General features: G+C 40.8%; 1 protein-coding gene across 1 annotated transcript; it reads right to left on the bottom strand.

The window, feature by feature from the left end:
• Positions 1-6585: 6585 nt before the first annotated feature.
• RBM43 (RNA binding motif protein 43) lies at positions 6586-20782 on the bottom strand. The gene is made up of 4 exons (XM_077767779.1): positions 20722-20782; positions 15691-15907; positions 12635-12720; positions 6586-11841 (listed from the first exon to the last, which is right to left on the bottom strand). Exons 1-4 carry the CDS (start codon positions 20722-20724, stop codon positions 11092-11094), a joined length of 1056 nt encoding a protein of 351 aa, XP_077623905.1. The 5' UTR covers positions 20725-20782; the 3' UTR covers positions 6586-11091.
• Positions 20783-22865: the final 2083 nt, after the last annotated feature.

Raw genomic sequence — 22865 nt, 5'->3', positions numbered from 1 at the left:
GTTCAAATTTCCCTAGTTGTCCCACAAACATCTTTTTAATGCTGGTTTGTTTGAATCAGGATCCAAACAAGGTCCATTGATTGTATTTAGATAATGGGTTTTGTGAGGCCCTTTTAAGGCCTAACCGTTGACTCTTTAAAATATATGGTTTTTAAATTTCAGGTATGCACATAATCACGTCTGTGGACTGAGATGAGAGCTAAATCTACAAATTTACAAGCTATTCTATATGTGGTCAAAGGTTGTGCTCAATCCAGCTGGAGGACAAAGAAGAATTCATCAGAAAGGGGTCTGGCTCCCTCTAGTGTTTTCTCCGATAGCAACTGTCTCTGAACTCCAACCAAGTAAGAAACAGACAAATCCTCCTGATGTAAATAGTTCCATACTATAACCCTGTAGCCACATATTTCTTACAACATACTATTCAACAGTAAAAGGGGAATTCTTTTCTTCCTTTAAATCATGAACGATTAACAGTTATTGAATGCCAAGTAGAGAGTCAGTTCCTCATGATATCTTCTATCATGGAGGATGTCATTGTCCATCAGTCAAAGTAGCATTACCGTCATTTACTCTAGAATATCTTCCTATGGTTTCCAATATATCCTTATTGCTTTAATAGTCCCTTTATTTCAAACTGCTACTGTTACAGATCATTCAGTACTCTATTTGGGGGGAAGCCACGGATTTCTCTAAAAGCAATTAGATGTCTCATAGTTGCTTTGGTCATTGCAGAGGAGGATGAATGATAGAACGGAAGAGAGAGATAAAATGAAAGGAAAACATATACACAGATTACAAAAATTCTTAAGACTAGGACACAGCACCAGGTAGCAAGAAAAGGGGGACATAGACACTATTATATATAATCTATACATATTAAATTAANTTCATAGTGTTAGATTGGTATTTTAAAAAAGAAAGCAGGGGCAAGGAAAGACATACCTATTAAGAAAGATTTTTTTGCCTTTAATACTTTTCACATCTATGAGTATACGGATATGCATGCATTTCCTGCCAAAATGTTAATCTTTAAAGATATTTTTGTAATTTATGTTCAAAAATCCTTATTGTTGTGTCACAGGCCATTTTTTAAAATGCACTCCTGAAAGAAGCTGAACTGAAGTGAAAAGGAGGCAGTGGATAAATTGAACCCCATCTTTAAATACTGGGTGAACACCCCCAAAGTCCCTCATCCAGAAATTCCCAGGGTAGTGGTAACTTATTTAACTGGACTCTTATACACGTGAGAAATCTTTTCAGTTGTGTCAAGAATACCAAATTTAATAAAACATTGCCACCTTTGAGTTTTTCACTAAAAGCTAAGGTTCAACAACAAAATCCAATATACTTTTGATTAAACATGAATTCGATCTCCAGCCCTACTCAAGCCTGACTAGACCGTGGTCAGTGTTGATTTACTCCTCACTCCCCAGTGAAGCCTCAGGTTTTACTCCAGGGACTATATAAACAGGACCTAAAGAGAACTGTTTTTAGTGTTCATATCACTCTCTATTAGAGTGACCTTGGCCACAGCTGGACGGCTCACATCTTAGGAAATGTACCAGTGTCAGATTGTTTTATTTTTGCAATTATATGTTGGTGGGATGAGAGCTAGACAGTAGATACTCCCACCACAAATCATTCTGAAGCCAGAATGAGGAACATTCCGCGTATCTGGGGCCAAAGGAGACACCACAGAAGTCGGGCTGGTGAGAAGCAAGGGTGAGCAGCACCATCACATCGCTGGATTATACCCCCCACACAAGCTATAACTACCCTATCCCAGCTAGTGGCAGTAATAAAGGGACCCCTGAGAACAGCAAGAGGGACAGGGCCTTGGACACTAGGCAGTCTGGTCCTTCCAGATCTCACAGAAGGAAAATTTCTTTTCTTTTTATAATATTTATTTATTTTGTGAGAGACAGAGAAAGAGAGAAGGCAGGAGAGGGACAGAGAGAAAGAAAGAGAGAGAGAATCCCAAGCAGGCTCAGCGTTGTCAGGGCCAAGCCCTGGCTGGGGCTCAAACTCACCAACAGTGAGATCATAACCTGAGCCTAAACCAAGAGACCATTAACGGAGGGACCCCCTGGACACCCCCGGATGGACAACTTCTGACTCCTTCCTGGCATCATGGGCGTATCTGAGAGCAATGGCTGTATCTACAGTCAATTCTCATTACTCATGGTGTTTATGTCTTACAAAGTCACTGCAAACACCGACTAGTTAGTAATATGGAGTCATCGCCCTGAGGGGAAATGACAGGGTTGGATTCCCCGCAAGCCTCTGGTCACAACTTTTTCCTTAACCCCTCAATACACAACCTGTTTTATGTGGGTTTCCGCTTAGAGACACATTATTTAATGTTTACAGCTGATTCATTAATTGAATTCACTTCCAACAGCACGTAATCACACCCGAATGAAGTTTATCAGCGTGGCCTTTTCTTGGTAAAGCACTGCGCACCTTTGCCCACTTAGACACGCCACACAGGACTTCGGCACTGCGCCCCAGGCCACTCCCACCAGCGAAATCACCCCAAAACGCACAGAAATGTGAAAAACATCGCACTAAACACTGCTAAAACGACACCTGTTCACAGCGAGAATGCTGAAATAACAAGTGTCACCCTCTGTTCCAGAACATGCCTGGGAACAAGTTAGGAACATGCTCATCACGCCACGCAAATTTTCTGATCATCTGCGCATGTCCGGGAATGGGGCTACAAATAAATTTTATCAAGCGGGTGAATTCACAAACCCAGAATCCATCAAATAAGGACAACCGACTGCATCTGTGAGGAGAGGCCCTCTGTCCCTCGGAGGTGCATCCCTAGGGGCTGACCTACCCTGGCATAAGCACCGCCGAGTGCGGCGACACCGGGCAGAGCGTCTTCCTTGCTCACCTGCAGAAACGACCACCAGACTGGGGATAGTCCCAGGGCTCGAGCGCTGGAGGCTACAGACCCCGCAGGTGAAAAGGTTTCCATTTAAAATGGAACCCGAGGAGGTTAAAGGACAAATCTCACGCATGCGCCCTCGGGGAAACAGAACCGAAGTGAAACTGATTTCCCGCCCATGCCTGATTCACAGAAGACCAGGTCTTCTCCCCTGACCAATAAACAGCCACGAAAAATCCCTCCCCATTCTCAAGCCAGTTCGCATACTGCTTGGGCCTGGCTGGACTTCTCCTTTTTGCACTCCTTGCCCATAAATAAAGCCCACCGAAATCCGCAAGAGACTAGCCTGCAGCCCCCTAAAGCATGCGTTTCCCAAATTGCATTTCCTCCACCTTTCCCAATTAAACTCAATTTCTGGTCATTTGCGCTTGTCTCAGTGTACCTCTTTATTTAGGGTGACACACTGAAATGACACCACTAGAGGCAGCTTGTTAACCAGGATAGGTTCCCGGGACAAACTGAGCAGGTTTACCAGGTTTCTTTCCTTCAGTCCTGATCTCTCTGCCGGGGAAATATTCCTGGGGGCTTTTAGAATTAGAGAAAGAGAAGGCCCAAGGGCTCATAGTTAATGAGTTTGGACCCTGCATCAGACCCCATGCTGACAGTGCAGGGCCTGCTTAGGATTTTCTTTCGGTCTCTCTCTCTCTCCCTCTCTCTCCCCCCTCCACACTCTCACTTTCTCTCTCTCTCTCTCTGTCTCTCTCTCTCTCAAAATAAATAAATAAACTTTAAAAAACAATCATTATGATAGAAGTCATTCATTTAAATATTTAAAAAGAGTGTAATCTTACCTTAAACTCCAGTGTGATAGAATAGTTAAAAGGGTTAAAGCAATTTCCTGTGTGGCATGGTTTACGACAAACAGCTAACTACAGAAGTACACCCCTTCCCGCTCCTGTCCCCCTGCCCCAGGAAAAAAAAATCAAGGGTGGCAGCTGAAAACTACAAGAATCTAATCTAACCCAGTCTAAGTCATCCTGGATGCAGAACGCTACAAAATCAAGTGTCTCTTAACATAAAGCCAGATCTCAGCCCTATTGGGGATCAAGAGGTAGAGCCACCTATTGTCACAGCCTGGACAAAAATCACTCTCTCTTCTCCCAGACATAAAAAAAAAAGAAAAGAAAGAAATCAAGACTTAATTCTGATATTCCCTCCCCAAATTATGCAGTGAAACGATGAACCCTGCTTCAGTTTGACTTCTGTACCCCTGGGGGTATCACCTCAGAGGGCATTCTTTTACAAGAGATGTTTTGTAACATCAAGCAGTGTCTTCCTTGCCATGCTTCTCCTATTATTTATAAAGGCCTGAAGCAAAAGCAAATGTAAAGAAGACTGTTCAAATCATCTTACTGTAGCTACCCTGAACTGTGACACCTGCTCTCCTAAGACTGACAGGGAATGGTAAGAACGGCTCCCATTTGCTACAAGGAGCCAACCCCCAGGCTAAAGACCTCATCTTCTTGTCACAAAACCTTGTAAGGTCATCGTGTTTATTCCCTTTTTATAGATATGGAAACTGAAGGCCCAAAGTTATAAGTTAGCAAGTATTGTTCCTAAAACGTAACCGTAGATCTATCAAACTACAAAACCCATGCTCTCAATCCTTTTACTGTATGACTGCCACATAAGCAGTGTTCTTCCCCCACACAGCATTGCCTATGAGTAAGTGATGCGTACTAGCTTTAGTAAAAAAGAAAAAGAGGCTAAGTCAGTCGAGCATTTAACACTGGTTTTTGGTTCAGGTCATGATCTCACAGATCATGGGATCCAGCCCCATGTTGGGCTCTGTGCGGACAGCTTGGGATCCTGTCCCCCCCCCTCTCTGCTGCTCCCCTACTCATGGTCTCTCTCTCTCTCTCAAAATAATTAAACTCTTAAAAAAAAGGAAAAGACATTTTCTCATTTGAAAATTAGACATTAGAAAAAACAAGATATTAGTGACTATATGATGCAATAGTAATCTTTAAAGTGCATGAGTAGGCTGTACCTATCAGAAAACACATGCTGTAAATAGATAAGAAGAATATAAGATTAAATGTTGCAATGAAATTTCAATAGGACAATTAACACCAGTCAGACAGTACAAGCCTCCCAGATATCACTAATCATTTTAGATACATTAATCTGGTANGGGGGGGGCAAGGGGGATGGAGCAGAGCCAGGAAGGCAAGTAAGGAGAATATTGCACCAACTCAGAGATGAGCTAATTACAGTAGTGGCACAAAGAATGGAGAAGAGGAAGCAAATACAAGGGATGGTATGAAGATAGGATCCAAAATGTTTGGTCATTTACAGAATGAGAGAAAGAAATTGTGGGGTTCTCAGTCTAAGAGGCACCTTGCCAGGGAGAAAGGAGGGTAAGCTGTTACTTTGGTTGACATTTTTAATAAACTTTAAACAGTTAACCCATAAACATCTATCTTCATCAGGAGCAAATTGTTCTTCCCAATATTCATGCACATCCCTAAATAATGCTATCCTTTCTACATTTTATCTTTTTATTCCCTTCTTGAAATTACATATTATTTTAAATAGGTTTTTCCCACAACAACAAAAAAGCCATTTTTATATTCCAAGTCCCCCTTCCCTCTCCCAACCCCTGGAAGACCCTATTCTTGAAGTTAATACTCTTATAATATCTGAATCAGTAAAATATTTGTTAGACTAATTTCTTCCAGGATTAAATTTCATAGAAAACCAAAAGGAAGCATATTCTACTGCTATTGCTTTTCTCAGCATTGCTAGAAATATGTTAACTGCAGAACAGTCTTGACACACATACATATGCTGTATAGTATTTTCTGCTGATTAAATATTTTGATATCTCAAGCATTAACCGGTAGACTGCTTACAAACAGCAAGAANAGTTGACAATACCCAGATACAAGAGTAGAAAACCCAGCAAATCTTCACAACTAATTAAATCACAGGGAATTTTTGTCTCACTGGTGAAATCCAGTCAGGAACTATGCAAATGGCAAGAACCATCCCAGGTACTTTTAGGGAACATGGTTGGTGTCTTTGTGCCATGAGCAATTACTGACCAACTTGCATGAGAAGAATATAAAAGAGAGTGATAACTTGTTTGAGTTTCTCTTGCCAGAATTTTGGAGGAATTCATTGAAGGAAATCATACAAGCGGGAAATGAGGACACATTCTAAAGGAGTAAGAGATCAATATTAGTATTATGATATTGGCAAGTGTGAAGGCTTTAGAAAAAGAAAATTCCTAGACCAAGGAACACACATTTATAAGATACTTATTTCAGTACAAAACCCTGTATAAATTCTGGGTGGAGCACAAAAATTGTTCATATATTTCATAAGTCTCTGTGGAATGTCTACTATGTGCCAGCCACTGTTATAAACAGAGGATAAAGAATGTAGAGAAAGACAAATTTCCTGGCCTCAAGGAGACCAATAGTGGGAAAGGAAGATAAGAAACCAATAAACAAAATGTACTGTGAAATGCTGTCACAAGAGAGGTGGGTGTAGAGTACACAACAGGGCCCCCCCACCCCCAAAACCAAATGCAAGAATCAGAGATTCTCAGGAACTTATTTGGAAGAAAGCCTTGACGGTTTCTTAGAGCCGTCATAACAAATCACCACAAAGTTGGTGGCTTAAAACAACAGAAATTTATTCTTTCACAATTCTGGAGGCCAGAAGTCTAAAACCAAGGTGATGACAAGATGGTGCTCCATTTGAAGACTCGAGAAGAATTCTTCCTTGCCTCTTCCAGTTCCTGGTGGTTCCCAGACGTCCTTGGAACTCCTTGGCTTATAGCTACATCAGTCCACCCTCTGTCTCCATTGTCACATGAACATTTCCTCTGTGTCCTGAGTCTCTGTGTCCTCTCCCCTTCTTATAAGGAAAGCAGGGAAGACCTCACTCCAATCCAGCATGACGTCATCTTATCTCATCACATCTACAAAGACCCTATTTCCAAATAAGGTTACATTCTGAGGTTCCAGATAGACATGAACTTTGAGGGGATACTATTCAACTCCTAACCCAGGCAAGAAATGACATAACCGTGATCTAAGGTAGTGGAGAGAAGGGGAAGAAGTCTGAACAACTCTTGGTTTTCTGGCTTGAATAACATGTTGGCGCCAGCCCTGAGATAAGAAGCTGAGGGAGCTTTCTGTGGGGTGTTTATATTATCAAGTTCTTAGGGTAATAACTACTATTTTTGAATATTTATTATTTAGCATGATTTCCAAAAACTCACAATAATAGCTGAGAACACTGAAGCTAAAGGAGTAAAGAAGTTTCCCAGAGTCAGTCAGTTTGGAAGAAGTAAAAAATGAGAGAGAAGGGGTCAGTGGAGAATATGGAAGAGAGCCCACTGGAGTTGAAAAGGTTTTTCATTTCAAAGGCCAGTATTTATACCAGGAAATGACCTTAGAGTAATGAAATTTAAGCAAGATAGTTAAGTTTCTTAAGGTACTGTCTTTTGGAAACTCCATACATTGTCACCAACATGGCTTATATGAAGAAATTCACAAAGGAAATTAGACATTTGTATGTGTGGCTCTCTTATGAAAAATCAAGGAAATTTTGTCCATCAAATAAAGTTTGTAAAAACTGAGCTGTCAAAAGTCAGCCATCCCTAAACTTGGTGTTCATCTATCAAACCAAGTGCTGTTTGGCCCTCCCTCCTCATCTCTTGGGCTAACAGCCATCCATCAGCTCTTAGCCTTTGGGAAGCTTCTTCTGACCCTTATTAAAGAAAATTACTCAACACACAGAAATAAGGCAAAAAGTAATTATGTGACCCTTTAATGCCTTGCTAGACATGCTCCCATAAGCCCACTTGTGGGTCATCTTGTTTGGGGAATGTAACTTTGTTTTCACTTAATTACCACAATTGATTAGAGCACTGACATTTTACAACTCTGTACAGTTAGAATTTTAACTTCTAAAAAAAACACGATAAAGTGTGATTATTTTTCTGTTTAGCAGACAAAACATCCCCCAAATCAGTTTTATAGCACTATGGAACACTGATCAGCTTTGTTTCTTATTTAGCAATCTTTATTAACATTCTACTGATTTTTAAATTCTGTTACTCATATTCTTTTTGAGCACTATTGTCCTTCTACTAGTTTACTCCTCAATAATAAGGGAAATAAAACTTTGACACACACTCACAATCTTTTTTAATGAAAATTATGCTAATAATTTGAAAATTATTACCATATCTTAGGTAAGAATTGACACCCCCTCTACCTGATCCCAGCTACTTCTACAGCAAGCACTGAGGTAATGGCTTGTTTGCCTTCTCTGTCAGACTAAGCAGTGACTTCTAATGAATCCGTGAACGTAGCCGTCTTACATCCCACTGCGGTCTCCAGAACCCAGGAAAAGGGCTGTCCCAGAGGATAAGCTCAACAAGATTTTCTGAATGCATTTCTTACTCAAATACCTCAGAACCCTTTCTCCCATTCTTCGCCTTTGTCTGTCTTGATCTGAAGCTTGTGGATAATGGCTCTTTTCACTATCTGCAGCCTCTCTGAAAGGTATCAACTTATTACCTAATTAAACGATAGGTTTTTCTCCCAGTGGAAGACATACAACAGGGTGTAGGCCTCACGATGAGATGGAATTCACACCATCTGCCTGGGTATCACTAGCCTTCAAAAATAAATTTTAGTAAGTCACTACTATCACTTTCAGGGAAAAACGTCAGTTTTTACTAAAGATAGAAATTGGTTACACAAGAAGCGGATTATAAGGAAAGTGCTGTTTAAAGAACTCTAAATTACACAGCAATATGTAAAAACATCTGAAATACATAATCTCCTCAAGCAGAAGATACATATCCCTACTTGTCAATCAAAGCCTATCAGATTATGGAATGAGCGTCATTTTCTAATCCAGTTCTTTGTTTTAAGACTATTCCATTGGTATTAGGCACACAGCCTCTCCTCTGCTGTCCTGCTTACAGCTCCCTTGCTCACCCTTGAGGTGGATTCAATAAACTTTTATCTCCTTAAAAAAGAAAGCCTAGTCTACTGGCTTTAAATTTGTGATAGTAATGAAAGCCTTAGCAGGTATCTAATTAATCTCTTCCAGTTATCAGTTTCTTGACTCTGCTTTCAGTTCATCCTATGTGCCTTCTCTGTGAAAATGGATCTGGGACCCTTAAAGATTTTTCCTCTGTAGCTGATAGGATGTTACCTTCCCTCAGTAGAGGGTGCTGGAGAGACACCGCAGGACAAAAGTGTTGTTCTACTTCAACATGTTCAGTTGTCAGGCTATTAGGGATCCAGTTTTTCTGCAGAAGAAACTTCCCCCAATATCCAACCTCTGCGGCACGGGCAGCTTCTCCAACATCAGGTCCATGCAGCATGGACACTTGCTCCAGTGTCCTGCCGCCAGCACACAAGGCCTCCCCAGGGCCTGTTAAGCGCACAGTGGCCAGTAACGTCCAGCTACTAGCAGGTTCCCCCAGTTACTCTAACACATTTTGTAATGGAATGTCTTGGGTGAGACACTTCCTCTGAGCAGATTCCTCCAGCAACCTAGAGGATGGATTTCCAGCAAGATCCCCTGGCACAAACCCTCCAGCAAGGTCTCAGTCCAGGGATGGGGGGTTGGGGACTCTTCCACAGGTGTTCTACCTAAACTGCTTCTTATATCTGCTATTCCTATAGTTTTTAGAGTTCTCTTTATTCCTTCTAGCCAATCCCTCATTATTCCAGTCCCCTATTATAGTTACCAATGTTTTATATTAAGCTTTCCCTATTCATATTACTATGTGCCTTCTCTTTCCTGACTGGACCCAGACTGAGACAAATTCCGAGGAGCAAAATAAAAATAAAGCACTTTTTTCATTTAAAGACATCTTATTGGGTATATGGTATAAAGAGCAATTTCTCATTGACAAAAACAACAATTAAATAACATATTTTAAAAGACAGAAATACAGGGCGCCTGGGTGGTTCAGTCAGTTAAGCCCTCGACTCTTGATTTCATCTCAGGTCATGATCTCACGGTTTATAAGTTGAAGTCCTGCATTGGGTCCCAAGCAGGCTATGACAGTGTAGAGCCTGCTTGGAATTCTCTGTCTCTCTGCCCCTCTCTCCCATGCACACTTGACTCTCTCTCTCTCTCTCTCTCTCTCTATGTCTCTCTCTCTCTCAAAATAAACTTAATTTTTTATAAACAATAAAAATACTTGAGATTTAGATGCCTAAGAAAAATGAAAATCTATAGAGAGATTTGTCTTGTGCTTTTCTTTTGATCTAAATAGTTCACATCATCACAATCACATCTGTTTACTTTGAGACGAGCAAGATACATACATTCTGTTATCCTAGGATAGCATGCCCCAAGTACTTAAAACTTGGTTTACTCTAAAGTTAAATTCAGGGGAGTCATCGACAACCAAATGATTTACAAATCTGGGTTCCCTTCTGTCATCTTTAAGGAAACACCCATTATTTTATTACTCAAATGTTATCGCTCGAGCAATACAATTATAAAATAAAGAAGTTAGCAGAGAAAGAAGACACTATACTTTGTAATTCTTCATAATTCTAACAGGACCAACATTTTATGTATGCACTTGGGCTAAATAGGCAACAATAAAAATGTCCCATATGTCCAGTAACCTGTACCAATGGGATTTAGTCAAGTAATGATTACCTGCTTCAGAAATACTTTCCATCTAAGTAGTTTCTCGAGTGAGTTTTACCAGCGTTCTGTTTGGAGTGAACACGAACTTTGTAAATGCTAAGAAATGGCCAATGGCATAATAATCATCCAAACTTCTCTGTTAGAATTAAGACTACTTCTATTTCTAAGAATTCGGGGTTGCAGGAAATGTGAGATTTCTTCAAAATTTAATGAGATTTTTTTTTGAAGTCTTAAGACTTAGACATTATCTTTGTAGTCAGTAGGCCAAGTTTAGCCCCATTCTTTGCCTGCTGGATAACTCTAGACAAATGTTTTAACCTCTCCAAATCCTAAGTTCTCCCCCTAGAACATGAGGATAGCAATGCCTGCAGTGAAGGATAGTTGCAAGGATTAAATGACAATGTGTATAAAGCTAGTGTCATACACAGCATTGCCACTGTTCAGTAAGGGAGACTGCCACTATCATTATTATTGCTGAGATTTTATTACCTTTTTAATCTTATTAATTGCAAGACCTCTTTTTTAAATAAGTATGTGTCAGCAGAAGATCCTATAATATCAATGTGTGTCTCGTGAAAATTAATCAGAACCTCAGGGTACCTCAAACTTACTTGTTCACATGCCGACTTAATACTTCTTTTATCTCTATCCTCCTTTCCTTTCAAAAGAAGTGTCTCCTTTCTAAGCTCAAAGTGAAGAGCAAGTGAATATTGTTCAATAAGTCCTTTTACAAGCTTCTCGTTGTTTGGGTGAGAACATTCTTGAGCATTTTTTATACAGATTGTGGTAATTTCACCATCCACTCTCTCCTGACAGAAAACATGACATTTTTTCAATGTGCTTTCATAAAATCTGCTCTTTTTCAGATAAAGGAATATATTTGTATCGAGAACTAGCGTTTCTCCTCTCCTATCGGTCTCAGGTGCTGAGGCCCCAGGCAACTCTGAGGAGTTACTACTTCTCTGGAGATGCCTTTTGGGGGCCTCACTGTTCCACTTCTCCTCACTGATAAAATTCTCATTTTTTTCTACAAGAGAACTTGCTTTTAATAGCAAAGATTCCTTGAGCTTCTGGATATCTAGAAATGACCCTTGAACAGAAATTCTTCCATTGGGTTCCAAAGGACTGAAGGATAAAGTTGGGATTTTTCTTTTCAGGTCCATTACCAGGCTTTCTAGAATGACTGGACTCCAAAAAACAGAAAGATCAAGGATAGCTTTTACAGAGCTGAAGACCTAAAATTAAACAGAGAGAAATTAAAACAGCACCGTCTCATGGAGCAGACAACATAAACACATTTTTTTTCTGCCACTTTCTCGGTTTCTATAGCAGTTCCCCGAAACCAAACCCCGCCTGCCCAGCACAGACTGGTTTCTTGCACCATAGCAGCCCATCAAAGGGATCTCATAGCCCCATCAAGGCCATAGTGTTCAATTTGGGATTCACGGTCCCTCACTGGATTTCCCAAAACAGAGATACTCAAATAGAGGCAGAATGTTATTTGAAACAAAGTCTTAAGCAAAATCTACACACTGTTATGATGTACAGATTCACACTGTTCTAGCACTTCTCTAGGGACAGGAGTCCCCTAAAGAGCCCTCCAAGGTCAGTTCATCAGATGGCTGCCCAGAACCCTGAGCTTCTTAGTGAATAGTTTTAAACCAATGAATTTTAACTGTTTCCTCTTATTTCTACCCTTCCTGCCTCTTTGAAGCTCCTTTTTAATGTTCATCCTATTTGGGTTTTATTTTTTTTTCCCTGAAAATAAGTCTTTAGATAGATACCTGACATCCTCCACATGAGCATAAAAACTCCTTGTCACTTCGGAAGCATCAAAAGGAACACATAGAAACATAAAACAGACAAGGCAATAAGCAAAATATTTCAAGACATAAGCTTGGCATTTAACACTCAGGTTAGCAAGTTTGCATTTCCTTCCATAGGAGTCAAGAGATGAGAGTGCTCTGTGTGTCCTGCATAGGGAACACAGAGGAAACAGAATCCAGGACCGTCGCTCTCACACCTTACCTTGTCACTATCAGAGACTGTGAATTGAGCAGATCCAACCTTTTCTGCCTGACAGTGTTTCTGTTCTCTGTTGATATTCTCTGCACCTAAGTGGAAACACTGCCATCAGAAGTGTTTGCAGCGTGACACACTAATAATTAATTATTAGTAACAGGAATGTTCGAGTCTATTATTCAGCATGCCTACGATTTTTTGTCATTTCTCCTCTAACTTCAACACTTCAGTTTCTCCTTCTACTTTAACAGATTAAAATTCATTTTATATGTATATTTTATCTTGATAATATTTCTTAAAATGCGCAAGTGTGTGTGTATATATACATATATACATATATATGTAGGTGTATATATGGATGTATATATGAACGGAAAACAAAAACCTAAACATAAATCCTCCTTCTATTAATTATTGCCATAAGGAGACTTTACCTTCTTAAATCCAGAATACCGCACTGTCCTGGTTCTCCTCTAGTTCATGGTCTCCATTGCTAATTCTCCTTCTCTTCCCATACCCTAGATGTTGGCATGCCCCAGGCCTCAGGACGTATACCTCTTTGCAAACACACACCCAGCCCCAGGCTGATCTCAACAATCCCATGGCTTTAGATACTATCTCTAAATGCATCACTTCTGGGGAACCTGGGTGGCTCAGTTGGTTGAATGCTCGACTTCGGCTCAGGTCATGATCTCACAGTTAGTGAGTTGGAGCCCCACATCAGGCTCTGTGCTGACAGCTCAGAGCCTGGAGCCTGCTTCAGATTCTGTCTCTCTCTCTTTCTCTCTCTCTCTCTCTCTCTCTCTCTCTCCTCTCTCTCTCTCCCCCTCCACTGGTCCCTCCCCGACTCATGCTCTGTCTCTCTCAAAAATAAACATTTAAAAAGTTTTTTTAATGCATCATTTCCAAATTCTCTTTGGCCTCCACTTTCCTCTGCCTGTGGAAATCTCTACTTCATTTTCCTAATAAACATCTCAATGACCAAAATTCAACTCTTGATAACTATTCCCCTTCCAAAAGTACTCCTCCTCCAGGGTCCCACATCTCNTCTCTCTCTCTCTCTCTCTCTCTCTCTCTCCTCTCTCTCTCTCCCCCTCCACTGGTCCCTCCCCGACTCATGCTCTGTCTCTCTCAAAAATAAACATTTAAAAAGTTTTTTTAATGCATCATTTCCAAATTCTCTTTGGCCTCCACTTTCCTCTGCCTGTGGAAATCTCTACTTCATTTTCCTAATAAACATCTCAATGACCAAAATTCAACTCTTGATAACTATTCCCCTTCCAAAAGTACTCCTCCTCCAGGGTCCCACATCTCAGAAAATGACACCTAATCCGTCAGCAAATCTTGAATGGCCACCAGTTCCCAGTCACCTTCCCTGTTACCACCCTAGTCAAAACCAGAGATGACTAGGAACTCCTGTTCACCATGCCGCTGCCAGAGCAACCGCCAAAGAAAAGGCAGTCACATTCTAGCACTCATCCTCTCAAAACCCACCGATGGCTTTCCATGTCACCCAGAAGAAAATCCAGACACGTTGCCTTGACCTACAGCCTCTTTAACATAAACTGCCCCCCCCCCGCTACCCATCTAACCACATCTCCTTTTACTCTGCCCCTTACTCACCCCACTCCAGCCACTCAAGCCACCTTGCTGTCTTTAAAATGCCCAGCATGTCAGCCTCTCAGAAAATGTTTCCCAGTCCTTCCCTTAGCCTAGAATGTCCTTCCCCCTTATCTGCATGAGTCAGTGCCTTATTTCATTCAGGTCTCTGCTCAAATGTCACCTAAAAAGAGTACTTCCCCACTCACTCTATCTAATAAAGTAGTACTCTCCATCACATTCTATCCCTTTATTCTGTTTTATATTTTTTCATAGCACTCATATTATATGTTAATATAAACAAATAAATACATAACATAAACACATATAAATACATAATGTATAAATATGCAAATTAATAAAGCACCCAACATATTATATATTCATTTATTTGCTAGTTCATTATCTGTCCACCTGCAAGGATGTAGGTTTTATGAAAGAAAACATTTTGCCTGCTTCACTCATTGCTGTATCCTGAAGGCCTAGAATGGTGCCTGGTAAGTAATAAGCACTCATAAATATATTTGTGAACAAATGAATGAATGAGCCTTCCCTTTCTCTCTCTGAGTTCCCAACTGCATATTTAAAATATTAACTTCCAAAAACACTACAATCCTCTGGGAGAAATAATAAGGAGCCCTTCCCCCTATCCCTACTATACCATCCCCGTTGAAAAAGAATGACTTAACTTTGGTGACAGATAAAGTTACTATAATCTATAGTCTTACGTCTCTCTCTCTAGGCCCTATCTTCTTCCCTCAGGCAAAGCAAGTTCTCTTCTTCTGCTCCTAACCCCATATGGTATTTTACCTCCAAGACACTGGCATGGAGACGCATCTTTCTTTGGCAATTTATTTTGCCAGTTACTAAGCTGTAAAGAAGGCTGCCCCCGCTCCACGAGGCTGGAGAGATGAATATGTTCTGCAGGCCCAACCTTCTCACCTATGTCAGGGATGCGGTAACAGAATGGCTCATTCTGATCTCAGATCCAAGCTATTCATCCAATCCAACTTTACCAGTAATAAAGGTGATGTTATATTAGAATATCCTTTTGTAGGTTTGAACAAAGAGAAGCAAATGGTCTAATTATATTGCTGAAGCCTCTTGAAAATTCAGAGTTATCTTATTTGTGAAATTATAGATTTTGTAGTGCTTCACTTTTTTTCTGTATTTTATAAGTTTTCTACAATAAGATGTATCACTTTTATCCCAAGATCTAGACAGATTCCAAATATAGAAAGAAGTCTTCAAGAATCTGGCAGTTGCTAGCAACTTTATCATGAGCCATTTTCACATATATTCTTGTTAATGCAATATTGTACCAATTTTATATTCAGAATAGAATAATGTTTTCAAAACGCTACTTTATACTCCATCAACCCCACGAATCATTTTAACGAAATTCAATTCCTAATTTCATTGCAGAAGTATTTCTAAGATTACAAATTTTGATTTGGAAATACCTTTTTTTTCTTTGAATGTCACATTTGCAACTCCCCCGTCCCTGGTTCTTGTTGGATACATCACATTTTCAACAGCTCCGTCTTTATTCTTAATATCTTGCAAGTGAGTCTTCACTACTGTGGTCAGTGATTGATCATTAAAAAGGCCAACGGGATGACTGGCAACCTCAGCCATTTTTTCAGAAGTCTTGGAGTCCTTGCCTTTCAAAACTGATGCCTGTAAGAAAAATAGTAGGATACTCTTTAAATATAAAAATAAGATTCTACTTAATACACCTATCATCACACACTAGTGGAAGACAGAATATTTTATTCAATAAAGGTGCTCATATAGCTGATTAGATACTTTAAAAAAATAATAATAAGGATAGATCCCTGCCTCACGTCATATACCAACATCAACTCCACATGAACTTGAGGGGTACAATGTAAAAAGTGAACTCAATTTTTTTTTATAAATGGAAAACACTGGTTAATCCTTGCCTGATTTTAGAAAGGCCTAAAAGTAATGGCAATCACAAAGGAAGAAATCGAGAAATATACATTGTAAAAATTTAAGTTTGAAAACAAGCCAAGCCAACCACAGAATATGGTAGTTTGGAGATGGCTGCACGTTTTCTCAATTGTACGAATCCAAAGCACACAACCAACCAAGAAACACATCCCCTACTTTTTTGTTGTCATTATTAGAAAAAAAAAGTGCCATAAAAAATAATAAAACCCTGACAATAATGCTGCAGGTGCAGTGAAGTAAATCCTGCCTTCAGGCACCTATGTGAGATGGAATTCAATGACTAAGAGCATATGCTACTGCAGATCCTACCACTGTGCTGAGCACAGAGTACCAACTGCAAGTAGACCCTTCCCTGAGCTCATTCTCTTCAAACTTCTTATATTATCCAAGTAAAGGGCTTCAATTTCAATGTTTTCATTTGTTCCCCAGCCCATTTAGGGAAGTGGACCTATCAGCTGCTCCCAGTGCTTACATAGGTAGTCCAGCCTGATTACATCACAGCTCAGACTTAATCTACCCGACATTACCCCCCAGGGAAGACAGGATATCTCATAAGGTTAACAGATCACAAAGATGTTTGGGGCTGTCAGTTCAGAGGACTCTGTACTGAGAATAGGACTTCACTGATAAGCTAGCGATATCTGACCTCTCCAGTCAAGAAGACAGTCTAAGTACACAGCATCCTGTCCATCCCAACAGCACCTTATAATGAAAGTGAAAGAACAAAAAAGAGAATAATCCCAGTTAACCCATTTCTGGAAGACCAAAAATATACAGAAGTATGAGAGGGATAAGAGAGAATAAAGGAGCTAACTCAGAACAAGGAAAGGAGGTGGCAGGAGAAAGGTGACAACAAAAATGAAAAAAAGGGCCAAAACCAGAAAGATTAGTTGAAAAACTAGTGGCAAAACAACTTCTCCAGTTGTCCCTCCACATTCCTTACCCTCACTGTGTACACACACACACACACACACAATGACAGTGAAGGCAGCTAGGTGACAACCTGCGGTAGAGGGTACTTAAATATTATTTTACTTTAAGAAAAACAACAACAACAACTGAATGAACACTTAGGGAGAATCTGACCTGCTAGTATAGGTGCGGGCACCTAGAGCAAGTCTCCCCTACTTTCTGGCATTTGAAGGGGCTCCAGCCTAAAGATCATAAGCAAACTGAAGTGTGGCATGATTTGAAGTATTTAATACAGTACCAAAAAAAAAAAAAAAAAAAAAAGGCAATCAATTGACCCAGCTGCTGCGAACATTTGCCTGTCAAATGGAAAAAGGAAAAATACACATGACATTGGACTAAAAGGAGAAAAAGTAATCACAGCACACTACTAGGCACTGTTATAAACAGTATTTACATTTGCATAATAATATAAAAACTCTTATTGGGTTTTAAACCAACTTTAGACTAATTTTGTTAAGTCTCTGAAATACTAAGATTTAAGTATGACTACAGAATAAAATGGAAACATTCAACCCCGTCAATATAAGAATAAAGGCTGAAATAATAGAAGTTGAGAAAAAAAAATCTCCTCTTACATTACAGAAAAGCATGCCATACTACCAAAATTTTAAGAACTACATTTTACAAAAATATGCCATAGAACAAATTTAAATAATATTAAAACTTTCAAACTTGGAAGGTAGGAAAAGGTAGAGTTACTTATTACTTCCATTTATCATAGAAGGAATTCAATAGAAAATGACTAATGTCAATGATGACTGCCCCCAGGATATATACTCTCTCAGCATCCCTTTGGTATTTCAGCTACCAGTTGTTAAAATCAGGTGGCAAGGGGGGCCTATGTGGCTCAGTCAGTTAAGCGTCTGACTTCAGCTCAGGTCATGATCTCACCACTTGTAAGTTCGAGCCCCGCATTGGGCTCTGTGCTGACAGTTCAGAGCCTGGAGCCTGCTTTGGATTCTCTCTTCCCCTCTCTCTGCCCCTCCTCCACTCGTGCTCTATTTCTCTATCCCTCTCAAAAATAAATAATAAACATTTTTTTAAAAGGTGTTAAAATCAGGTGGCAAAAATGTACCTGTCTGATGAAAAAATGTTTTTAAGTTCAGTGTACAACTGAATTTCTTATACTACGTAGTGTCTTGCCAATTAACAAATATAATAATACGACTGCAGTTAATATAATACAGTAATATCAAATACAGTTAATCAATTAACAAATACAGTAATAATTAAGCATGTGTTCTATGTCTGGCAATATCATGGGTACCATAAGTGACACATACAAAGAAATAAAACATACCCCTCGCCCTGAAATTCGGTTCCCCCATAAAAATTTACAGAGCTTTATTACATGGAGATAGGTCTTGAATAGGCCTTAGGATTACCAACATTTAAAATAATGGCCTCTACCTTACCGATGAAAGAGGGATGAGAGAGAAAGGCAGACACATAAATACATCATTTCATCAGAGCTTGGTAGGTACAAAAAAGGAGACCTATTTCTCCATTAGAGCAAAGAGATGATTTGAGAAGGATACAAGACCACCAAAAACAAATGCTAAAATATACAATAAATGCCATCCAGGATTAGGAAGCAAGATTAACTCCAGCTAACACAGTCAAAAAAGGCTTCATTAAAAAAAAGCCTTGAAGGCTGAGGTCAAGTTTTAATTAACGGTCAAATTTAGTTAAAAATGCAAAAGAAGAGTTCACAACAATAGCATAGAGACAGAGAAATGACGGGTGAAAATGGCTCATGTTGAGACATATAAAACAAAGGGAGTGTCTCCTAAAAATGAAACTCATAATAATTTATTGAGTATTTGTTACAGAAGATACTTTTAATGGAGGAAAACATAGTTTCCTCAAATATTCACAACTCGCTTGCATAGGAAATAGTAAAAGTATGTGTTCCTCCATCCTAGTCCCAACTGGTATAATATAATTATCCCTTCTTCCCAGCAGAGGGAAAGAAGTGACAAGAGATTTTTCAGGAATTCTACTTCACAGGACATTTGTCTCTATATTAACATCAAGCTCTAAAAATCCACACCAACCTCGATGGTTACATGGCTACTAAATCAGCTTCCTTTTTACCGTTCATCAATGTCAAAGAAAAACTTTCAATAAATTTAAATTCAGAAAATTTTACTCCACCTGTGCCCTCATCAATACTAACACCATTATTGCTTTATTCACAGGTCTGTATTTAATTTTTCCTTGAAATTAAAGGAACTTCTCCCTGACGACTATTAATCTCTTCTATCCAACATTAAGAAAAAGAGATGTTGGGGCGCCTGGGTGGCTCAGTCGGTTAAGCATCCGGCTTTGCCTCAGGTCATGATCTCACGGTTCATGGGTTCGAGCCCCGCGTCGGGCTCTGTGCTGACTGCCAGCTCAGAGCCTGGAGCCTATTTCAGATTCTGTATCTCCCTCTCTCTCTGACCCTCCCCTGCTCACGCTCTCTCTCTCTCTAAGAAATAAATTTTAAAAAATTTTAAAAAATAAAAAAAGAGATGTCTTGAAAATTGCTCTTGCAAGAGTTACCACAGAGATACAGGATTTTGAAACAAGAGCAGCATTCTGGCCAAGAGGTATTAGGGTGATGACATTTTCCCATATCAATGATATATTTTAAGACACTTCCAACCACAGCGTCAGAAAGCAAGAAGATAGAAAAAGTTTGTTTTGTTTTTGTAAGTAAGGCACTAGAGAGAAATAATTAGATTCATTCCTTGCGTTCAAGTATATTTCTTTTTTAAAAGCCAGTTGTTTATTTTCATTGACGTTGCCTTTAGTGCTACCAATAAACAAAATCATACTGGAATCTAGCAACTGCTTTGGCATTTCCCGGTCGCTAACAACTAAAGGCCCTGCCACTGCTTTCAAGCGCTTGATGGAAAGAACACGAAGACTCAATCTTGAACTTGCTAACTGTTCTTGCTAGCCAGCACGGATGGCGAAACACAGAGCCCTTTGTGCCTGGAAAAAGAACGAAGGCCACAAGAGAGAATTCCCACTAAAGCAGACAAGACATCAGGATGCCTTCCCAACTTGAGTCCTTGGCTCGAATCCTTCTTGCTGGCCCTTTACAAAAGGAAACAGCGGCCTCTATTTCTGGGTAATTTTCTCCGCTCTTGTTCCCCAAGGAGTGGGAGGAGTGGGAGGCAACAGTTAAGCCCAAACACGGCCTGCGAAGCGACTCCTCGATGAGACAGCTGTCTCCCTGACCACGAGACACTGGGTGTGGGAGGTGGCCGTGGTGCTCTGTCCCTTTGGAGCTGTGCCTTTGTCGCACAGCCTGCTATGAATTTCAAGCGCGCTCTCCGCTGCCGCAGGAGCAGGTGCATAAAAGTCAGGGCAAGGCTTGCCGGCGGGGTGGGCTCCGAGGCAGGTGGCTGCCTCCCCGCCAGCACAGGGCCTCTACGCGCGCCGCGGGCGACAGTCCCCCGTCCCCCCTCCCCCGCTCCGCGCGCTCCTGGGGGGCCGTGGTAACCGGATGCGAACGACCCTGCCCGGCAGAAGCCAGAACAAAAGTAACTTGCCATTGCGGAGGCGCGTCTTCCGCTGCCTGCGGGGCCCGAATCCAGGAGAGCGCTGGCCACAAGGCTGGCCGCAGACGGTTTTGCTTTCAGTTCTTTGCTGACGCTAGCTTGGAGATGTGAAAAAAGAAAGGCCCCTCCACCCCTTGCCGCCGCTCTGCGCCGCCTGGCCTCCGGGTGGGAGCTCAGACCTGCGATGGCTGCTGCCTCTGTAGTTCCACAGCTTTTGAAACCACGCTGGAGAGGGGCCAGAAGGAATCCCCGGCAGTACTCCCCGGGGCGGGAGAAGCCCCCGCCGCTGTGTCTGTCTCATGCTCAGGGGAATCTGGACCGCCCTTTCTGCGCCCCCAGCTCCCCCGTAGTGGGACTCTTCACCACACCACACCTGTTTCTCCCTGCCAGCCCAGGGCCAGTCGCGCGGCGGCCAGGTGCACAGGGCACAGGTGGAAAAGCGCTCGGTCCCTTATCAACCCAGAGCTCATCTCGGACTTCAGAGTCTGGCACGTGGTGGGACACAAGTAATCTACGTATATGGATTCAAAGTCAAAGAGAGCATGAAGGAGCAAGGCAAATGGCTGGCAATTTAAAAAAAAAAAAAAAAAAGAGCAATTCCACTCCTAAGAAATACAAATCGAAATTATGATAAGATCCCTGGTTTCCACTATGAGGTTGGTAACAATTAAAAACTTCAGTAATACCCAGTGTTGGCCAGAGTGTGAGAAAGCATCTGTGTTGCCGCAAGAACAGGTGCAAACATTTAGACAGGTGCAAACATTTCTAAAGATGTTGGCCCCTTTCAAAATATAAAAGCGAAAAGTGGGAAAAATGCACATATCCTTATACTTAGCAGTTGTGCCTTCGGAACTGAAATTATAGTGCACAAGTGTAACATATTGTACACAAATTTCAATTGTGTATTGCTTATGTGTGATTTTGTTTGTTTTTTCACTCCAGGGGTGCCTGGGTGGATCAGTCAGTTAAGTGTCCCACTTTGACTTAAGTCATGATTTCACAGTTCCTGAGTTCAAACCCTACGTGGGGCTCTGAACTGACAGCTCCTAGCCTGGAGCCTGCTTCTGGATTCTCTGTCCCTCCTCTCGCTCTCTCTGCCCCTCCCCTGCTTGCGCTCTCTCTCAAAAATACATAAATAAGCATTTTTTTAAAGAAAGTTTTTTCATTTAGTTAATCCATGAATAGAGCTATTTATTATATAGCCTCTGGCACATCTGGAAAGCTTAAGGCTATGAAGAGTTGAAAACAGAATGAAGTAGATCTATATGTAATTCCCCAACTCAGACTTTATCTTCAGATTCCAATACCTAAATGCCTGCTTGAATGTCTAATAAGCATGTGAAATTTAACAAGGCCAACTAAGACTCTCTTTCCACCCTTTCTTTTGTCTCAGTAAATAGAAATACCACACATAAGGGGCGCCTGGGTGGCTTAGTCGGTTAAGCGTCCAACTTTCGCTTAGGTCATGATCTTGCGGTTCATGGGTTCGAGCCCCGCGTCGGGCTCTGTGCTGACTGCCAGCTCAGGGCCTGGAGCCTATTTCAGAGTCTGTCACTCCTTCTCTCTCTGACCCTCCCCTGCTCACGCTGTCTCTTTCTCTCTCTCCTAGAAATAAATAAAAATATTTAAAAAAAAAGAAAAGAAAAGAAATACCACACATAAGGCCAAGCTCATGACTCACTTGTCTTCGGTGATTTCTCTTTTCCTAAACTCTGTTACTACATCGCATAAACCACACACTCTCTCCAAACCCACCTTCACCAGCCAGATCAAGTTCTCATTCTGCCTGTTCTCTTACAATTCATTCTGGATGATTTTTTTTTAATGTAAATCAGGTTCATTCCCCATCTAAACACCTGTTTTCCTATTGCACTTTACTTTCTCTTTTAATACTGTGCGTTTGTTTTGTTTTTTACTACCTTTTTTTTTCTGTAAATTCCCATTGCACTTTACTTAAAATTTGCATTTCTCACCAAGGAACCAAAATGGCCTTGATATGCTTTCTCTGGCCAGATCCCCTAGCACTGTCCTCACTTCCTCTGTCCTGACCATTCAAGAAGCCATCTAGCTTGGAGTCATTTCTTGATCTTGGTTCTTTGTCTAGGCCTGGATAGCTCTACCTGATCTTCACGTTA

The sequence above is a fragment of the Crocuta crocuta genome, unplaced genomic scaffold, assembly GCF_008692635.1.
Source record: "Crocuta crocuta isolate KB4526 unplaced genomic scaffold, BGI_CrCroc_1.0 scaffold154, whole genome shotgun sequence".
NCBI classification, from domain to species: domain Eukaryota; kingdom Metazoa; phylum Chordata; class Mammalia; order Carnivora; family Hyaenidae; genus Crocuta; species Crocuta crocuta.
This window is presented reverse-complemented; position numbering and strand designations above follow the sequence as displayed.

What these genes read in the sequence shown, in the direction of transcription:
- RBM43 (XM_077767779.1), bottom strand. An exon ending in GACATTCAAAGAAAAAAAAG is followed by an intron (nt 12,721 to 15,690) that starts GTATTTCCAAAT and finishes GTTTCCACTTAG; the next exon opens with GTGCAGAGAATATCAACAGA. An exon ending in CAGTCTCTGATAGTGACAAG is followed by an intron (nt 11,842 to 12,634) that starts GTAAGGTGTGAG and finishes GTTTAATTTTAG; the next exon opens with GTCTTCAGCTCTGTAAAAGC.